General features: G+C 32.0%; 1 protein-coding gene across 1 annotated transcript in view; it reads right to left on the reverse strand.

Annotated features, from left to right (window-relative positions):
• The window catches only part of LOC137996272 (uncharacterized), a 7,162-nt gene extending 149 nt beyond the window's left edge, over window positions 1–7,013 (reverse strand). The window contains exon 1 of the mRNA XM_068841684.1: window positions 6,146–7,013. Coding sequence (XP_068697785.1) covers window positions 6,146–7,013 — 868 coding nt within the window. The remainder of the gene's footprint in view (window positions 1–6,145) is intronic.
• Between the last annotated feature and the right edge of the window lie 941 nt (window positions 7,014–7,954).

Here is a 7,954-nt window from a genome sequence, read left to right on the forward strand (position 1 = left end):
CTCCTGAGGGTGCAATTCCTAGTAATCCCTTGGCAGTTGTCGTGTTTTTGTAAGAAGAAAAACACTGGCTTTGAGTCCTCAAGGATGATGGCTTGCAGATTTTGATTTCTGTACAGTCAAGAATGCATCTAGTAGCTGATTACTTTTCTTTGAAGGCAACTGGCATAGTTTCCCAGATCAAATCCTTGCTTTGCTAGATGGGAAGAGATCCCAATTCAAAGTAAAGTAAGTTAATCCAAGAATGGAACACTCTGGAAACTGTTGACCTAGATACTTTGAAAAGATATGCTAGATGTTCCTCTGGGAAGGCATGTGTCAATCTCACAAGAGTTAAAAAATACTCGTCAAGCATCGACAGGCTGCGAGGTCTCCCTTGTCGCAGCTGTTGTTGATGATTTTCATCCACCTTGATATCCGACCTCCAGTATTTAAGATCCTTACACCTATCTTCAATGAAGTTAAACAATTGTAAAAACACATTCCAGTTAACAATACCTGTGTAAAATCGAATTAATTTGTCTTGGTTGCGAAATTTTTCAGTAGAAAAACACACGTGTTTATCCCCCTTGGAGGAACTGGCAACTTCCTGCTCTCGGTCTTGCTTCTCCTTTTCCAAATGCTCGACGTTTTCAGTAAGGTCTTTCAATTGCGCATTTTTGTTTTGAAGATCAGTTTCCAGTTTGTCGATGACAGCACGTTTTCTTTCGCAGCGTTGACAATTTTCTCGGCGCCGTTTCCTACGTGGTACCTCCAAAGTTCCACCTTTGCGCTTGCCTTTGCTTGCTAAAGTACTCCGAGATCGCTTTGTGGCAGTTCACTGAAACACTGAGGGCACAGCACCTTTTCTCAAGACAGTCCTTTTTCCTTTCCCATCTTCGCTGATGGTGTAATCCTCCTCGCGAAAATGCCTCGAGCAGACCCGTGTATTGCTAGTAACAGTAAAATATTCTCCTTCGTCTCGGCGAATTTTGCTAATCTACACCTCTTTTTGCTCTTTTTTCTTAGCAAAACGATGAAATCGAAGGTTTTTGTTCTTCTTCGAGGAAGTATTGCAGAAGGGGACACAACAATTATGCGGCATTTTTGGTTGTTCAAGGTCTCGGCACGCACACAGCAAAACAATCTATACCCCCAGTTTCCAGACCTCCCTCAATCGGCGCCATTTTGGAGAAGGGTTTTTTCAGCTCTATGGGCTGCAATGTATTTTAATAAAGTATCTATCTATCTATCTATCTATCTATCTATCTATCTATCTATCTATGTTAATGCTTTGAAAAGACGCAAAGAAAGGAAAAAAAAGAAAAGAGTACGATTTAAGCGTAAAAAAGAAATAATTCCAAATTAACATATAAAAAATGTTTTCTTTACTTTTATTATAATTGGATTTTGATTTTGATTTCAACATCGATTTATTTGAAATGGCTGAATTATATCAATTATTTACAATAGAATTAAATAAAATACAAAACATTTAGTTTATAAATCACAAGAAAAAAAATTGATTATATTAAAAGAAAATATATGATAAAGGCTGATCTTTGTATTTTTTATTTAAATGAATTTTACGATTGTATTAAACCATATAATGGTTCAAATGAAGTGTTACAAATCTATTATAAATTTTTAAACGAAATTAAAAATATATCAAGAAAACTAATTTACAAAAATGTAAAATCTCAACATGATTATTATAAAGCTATCATATATTTAAAACCAGCTCTTTGACATTTGTATTTAAACGGTTTTTCCAATTTTATATAAAAATATTTTCCTTACTTAAATATAAAGTATTATAATTTATTAAAAATGGAAATTTCAGTTAAAGAAAAAAAAATACATGGTAATACTAAATATTACAATGAAGAAGAAAAAAAAAGGTCGATATTTGTCAATAAAAAGTATTTAAGCAAAAAGTAATGGATTTGCCCAATATGTGATAAAAAATATTTATTAAAAAATAAATGGAATCATTGCCAGACAAAAATGCATAAAAATAATATTGAATAATTTTTCAAAAAACGTTTAGAACTATTTTCAAACATATAGCAAAGTTTAAATAAATTGTTTTAATTTATTTGAATTTTTCAATGTCGATAAATGGCTTAAAGAAAAATTTATTATGTAATACTAATATATAGATGAACAAATCAGAATTAGAAAAACATTCAAAATCAGAACTAACAAATTTGATTTTACAGCAAAATAAAAAAACTATAAAACGAAAGCCTATACCAACACCACGCCTCACTGTTAAACAAATGGTTAAAGAATATGAAAATAATATAATTAAACTTCCTTTTAAATCTAGAGATAAATTACCAACTATTATTAAAGAAAAAGAAACACCTACTCCAGGTAAAAGAACTAAAACATTTGATATTAATCCTATACCATAACCAAGAACTATAATAAAAGAAACGAATAAAGCTTGAAAAGGCTTTACAAGATCATATGAAATAAGCATTAAAAACAATAATGATTCATTAATTCAATTACAAAACACAAGAAAAGCAGTTGAAACACATATTGAAAAAAATTTCAATGAAATGAAAGGACTAAAATTTGTTGAACCATTGAAGGTAACATTTGAAAAGCAAACAGGTCATGAAGAAAAGACAATTAAATCAGCTTATTTGAACAGCATAGCACAGATAATAATAAATAACAAACAAATTGAACAATCTTTACAATTATCAAAACAACAAATATTAAGTAAAATAGCTCAATGGATTTCAAATTGAAAAACAAAACAGTATTAACATCAATGTATTTGAATATGAAAATAAACAACCTTTTCCAATCCATGTATCAAAAGAAAAATATGAATATCATATGAATTTATTATTGATTACAGAAAATGAAAACAAACATCATGTGCTTATAAAAGACTTTAACAAATTTATGTATAATCAAACAAAATACAAAGAAAGAAAAAACTTTTGCATGTATTGCTTGCAATGTTTCAGCTCTGAACAAGTTTTAACTAATCACAAGGAAATATGTATTCAAATAAATGGTGAACAAGCTATAAAAATGCCTGAGAAAAATTCAAAAGTAAAGTTTAATAATTTTCATAAACAGTTACAAGTACAAAATGTAATATATGCCGATTTTGAAGCAATAAGAGAAAACGTTCATGGTTGTAAACCAAATAACGACAAATCATACTTATTCTTATCAAAAAAAAAACAAATTGTTCCTCTGGTTATAAAGTTTTTTGTTGTTATGATGACAAATATAGCAAAACAAGTTCAGATTTACAGAGGTGAAAATGCTGCATACAAATGTATGGAAAAAAAGCTTGAAGAGGTTAAATATTGTAAAAATGTTATTAAATACAAATTCAACAAGCCTTTAAAAATGACAAAAGAAGATGAAAATAAATTTAGAAAAGCTGATGAATGCCACATTTGTAATGAAAAATATATTAACAAAGATATTATAGTAAAAGATCATTGTCATATTACTGGAAAACACAGAGGATCAGCTCATCAAGATTGTAACCTAAATTATAGATTGACTGACAAATTGCCAGTTATATATCACAATTTAAGAGGTTATGATAGTCATTTCATTATGCAAAATATTGGTGAAATAGCTAAAAACCACACATACAAAAATAAGAAAGGAGAAGAATGACAAATGAATATTAATGCTATCCCAAATAATATGGAAAAGTATATGGCTCTCATGCTTGGTAATCATTTAACATTTATTGATAGCTTTCAATTTATGAGTTCAAGTCTTGATAAACTAGTTGGCAATCTACCTGATGAATCATTCAAATACACAAAAGAAAGATTCGAAAAGGAAATTTTCCAGATTATTAAACAAAAAGGCGTTTATCCTTATGATTATATGGATAGCTTTGATAAATTCAATGAAACAGAACTACCAAAAAAAGAAGACTCTTACAGCATATTAAATAATGATCATTAGACAAATGATCAATACAATCACTGATGAAAAAAAATATGTATTAAATTAACATCAAAGCCAACTTAGGTAAGCAGTAAAATATTCAACGGAAATCTAGTGGCTATCCACAAGATAAAAGAAACACTTACCCTAAATAGACCAGTTTATGTTGGAATGTGTATTTTAGATCTAAGCAAAACGCTAATGGTGATTTTCATTATGATTATATCAAACAAAAGTATAATAAGAAAGCAAAATTATTATTCACAGATACTAATAGTTTGTGTTATGAAATTGAAACTGCTGATGTTTACAAAGACTTTTGTAATGATAAAGATAAATTTGATAATAGTGATTATCCTGAAGATAGTCCATATTTCAAGAAAGCAAAATTATTATTCACAGATACTAATAGTTTGTGTTATGAAATTGAAACTGCTGATGTTTACAAAGACTTTTGTAATGATAAAGATAAATTTGATAATAGTGATTATCCTGAAGATAGTCCATATTTCAACAAAGCAAAGAAAAAAGTTATAGGCAAATTCAAAGATGAAACTTCACGAATGCCAATCACTGAGTTTATCGGCTTACGATCTAAAATGTACTCATATATAAAAGACAACAACCAAGACGGAAAGACCGCTAAAGGAATTTTAAAAAATATTATTAAGAATAATATTAAACATGAAGACTACAAAGATGTACTATTCAGTAACAGACAAATACATAATACCATGAAAACAATCAGACGCAACTTACATCAACTTGGAAGCTATGAGTTGAATAAAGTGTCATTGTCATGTTTCAATGACAAGCGCTATATCCACGAAAATGGTTTCACAAGTTATGCTTATGGTCATTATAAAATCAACACACAAAAGCAATCTGAATGATAAAGTTTACTTACAAAGTTTCATTGTCCTTGCTTCATTGCTATATCAACGAAAAATGGAATATCAAGTTTTATTTACAGATATAAATTCTGTTAAGCCGGTTGCTGTGATTGGTTGAAAAAAATCATACTGCTGTCTCATAACCTAAAGACAATATATTGATGATGACTCATTTCACGTTCGTGATTCTTTCCTGTTTCATTTGATTATATGAATATTTAACACACTTACAAAATAGAAACCAAAATGGAAAAAAAAAATCATTTGAGAAACAATTTTGGTAAAAAAAATGAAAGTTGTGATTGGTTAAAACTGACTTAAATATGGGAAAAAACCCTTCATTTTGTTTTCATGTTCCATTTGATTGATTATGTGAATATTTTAAAACGCTGCCTGTATCTTCCAAAGTAGCTTCCAAAATGGAAACCAAAATGGAAATAAAAATCATTTGAGAAATAATTTTGTAGTAGGTAGCAAGGATTGACAGGCCTACACAACTCCTTAACAATAGAGATTTTTGTACCGTATTTCCGGTTTTTGAAGTTACACTCTCACATGAGGCTATTGTATTGTATTTTTTGGTCTTTGACCTCTTTAAAGTTTCGCTCTCACAAGCACGTCCTTGAGAGATTTTCCTCGTTTGAAGGATATGAGTGGTGGCTCTTTGAAAATTTGCCGTAGAGAAGGCTGATTTTGTATCAAGTGCCATTTTTCTAATAAAACTTTTTTAAGGTGTGGCACTCCCGGATGATACTGTGTCACAAAGGGCAAGATATCCTTTGGGTCTTCATTTTTTTGTTTCAGCGCTGATTCCCTTTCTGTAAATTTAATGTCCGATAGAAGTGTCTCAATCAGACGTTTCGGATAACCTCTAGCAAGGAGACGTGATTTAAATTTGTTAATGTTCTCTTCAAAAGTTGTTTTTGAAGAGTTAGTGCGTAGGAGTCTTAGGGCTTCGCCCTTCACGAATCCTTTTTTGACACCTGGTGGGTGGCAGGAGGAAAAATGGGTGTACTGAAAGGTTTCAGTTGGCTTGAAGTGTGTTTTTACATCCAGAGTGGATTGATTTTGAAAACGTTTGCCTTTGTATACAACAGTGTCTAGAAATGTGGCTTCAGTGTTCGAGATCTCAGCCGTAAATTTTATTGTAGGGTGGTGTGAGTTTGCTTGTGTGATGAACTTGTCTATATCCTGTTTGCTGACATCCCACAACGAAAAAATGTCGTCAATGTATCGTTTCCAAATCAGTGGCTTTATGACGCTTTTGCTAAGAATTTCTGTCTCGATGTAGGCCATGAAGATGTTTGCGAAAGCAACGGCCATTTTCGTACCCATAGCGGTACCGTGAATTTGAAGATAGTTCTTTCCGTTGAATTGGAAAGAGTTTTCTTTAAGTATAAGTCTTAGCATTTCTCTGATATAGTTAGTGGGAATTGGAGGGTTATTTTTGTGAAAATTTTCGTACGCATTGCATACTGTAGTGATTCCCTCTTCTTGCGGTATATTTGTATATAGACTTGTGACGTCCATCGTTACAAGGAAAGTTCGTTTTCCCATCTTCGTCTTTTCAATGAAGTTGATAAAATCTGTGGAGTCTTTCAGATAAGACGTTTGTGATGTGGAAATAGGCTGAAGTAATGTGTCAACAAATGCTGATATTCTTTCTGTAGGCCCGTTACAACCAGAGATTATTGGTCTCCCTACAAGAGTAGGCTTGTGGATTTTAGTAAGGGTATAGAATTCAGGTATTCGCGGTGGATTTGGTGTTTGAGACAACCATTTTTTAGTCATGTCATCGATATAGTTGTTACGGCTTAATTCTGAGATCAAGCGTGACACTTTCGTATGTGTTTCTTTCACTATGGGTTTGTCAAGAGGCTTGTAGTTATTTAGGTCATTGATTTGAACTTGGCCCTCTTGTATTTTATCATTTTTATTCATGACAACAAGTGTGGTTCCCTTGTCCGCCTTTTTAAAATTTAGATCTTTGTTTTGTTTCAAAGCGTTCAGTGCTTTTCGTTCTTTGCGTGACAAGTTGTGTTTTGGTCTGGTTATTTTTATCTCCGCAATTTGAAGTTTGACCTCTTCCAGGTAGTGTTCTAATGTTACTGATGGTTGAACTGGCGGTTCCCAATTCGATTTTACATAGAAGGGATGGATTGATTTGTTTTGCCCACGAAAAATGTATTTTAAACGCATTCTTCTTGCAAAGGCTTTATAGTCCTGCAAGAGCTGGCGCTTTATTTTGTTTTTCTTTACTGTGGCAGTGGGTATAAATTTTAGGCCCTTCGTCAATAAGCTAAATTGGGTGTCAGTTAAAACCTCCTCAGAGAGGTTTTTTATAAAATTCCCATTGTTGTTTGTAAGGGACTTGTTTGATACTTTTTTATAAAAGTGACGACACATTTGAAATTAAAGACATGTTTCGGTCGTGCAACGACCATCTTCAGTTGAAAGTAGAATTAACTTGAAGTTACATTTGAATTTATAATATGCTAAACAAAGATAAATAACAACGTGAAATAAATTGGGAATCTAACAAAATAGCCAAAGGTAACAAAAAAAGAGTGTACAATGGAACATGTTGATTAGAACGAGAGAGTTAAATTAACGTGATATAATTGCTTATTTAAAGAAGGTTGCTCCCAGGAAATATGTAAGGCCTCTTTTATCTTGACCTGGAATTTTGTGGTCGCACGCTGTAATTCTTGCTATGTCGGCGAAACCAGCCGACACCTCTCGACACGCATTCGCGAACACTTAAACAGGGACAGGACCTCACATATCTTTAAACACCTTCAACAATCCGAGGCATGCCGTAACTCCTGCTCTGCGGAATGTTTTGAAGTTATAGACCGTGCGACCACAAAATTCCAGGTCAAGATAAAAGAGGCCTTACATATTTCCTGGGAGCAACCTTCTTTAAATAAGCAATTATATCACGTTAATTTAACTCTCTCGTTCTAATCAACATGTTCCATTGTACACTCTTTTTTTGTTACCTTTGGCTATTTTGTTAGATTCCCAATTTATTTCACGTTGTTATTTATCTTTGTTTAGCATATTATAAATTCAAATGTAACTTCAAATTAATTCTACTTTCAACTGAAGATGGTCGTTGCACGACCGAAACATGTCTT

Source organism: Montipora foliosa, chromosome 3 (genome assembly GCF_036669935.1).
Source record: "Montipora foliosa isolate CH-2021 chromosome 3, ASM3666993v2, whole genome shotgun sequence".
Lineage (NCBI taxonomy): Eukaryota > Metazoa > Cnidaria > Anthozoa > Scleractinia > Acroporidae > Montipora > Montipora foliosa.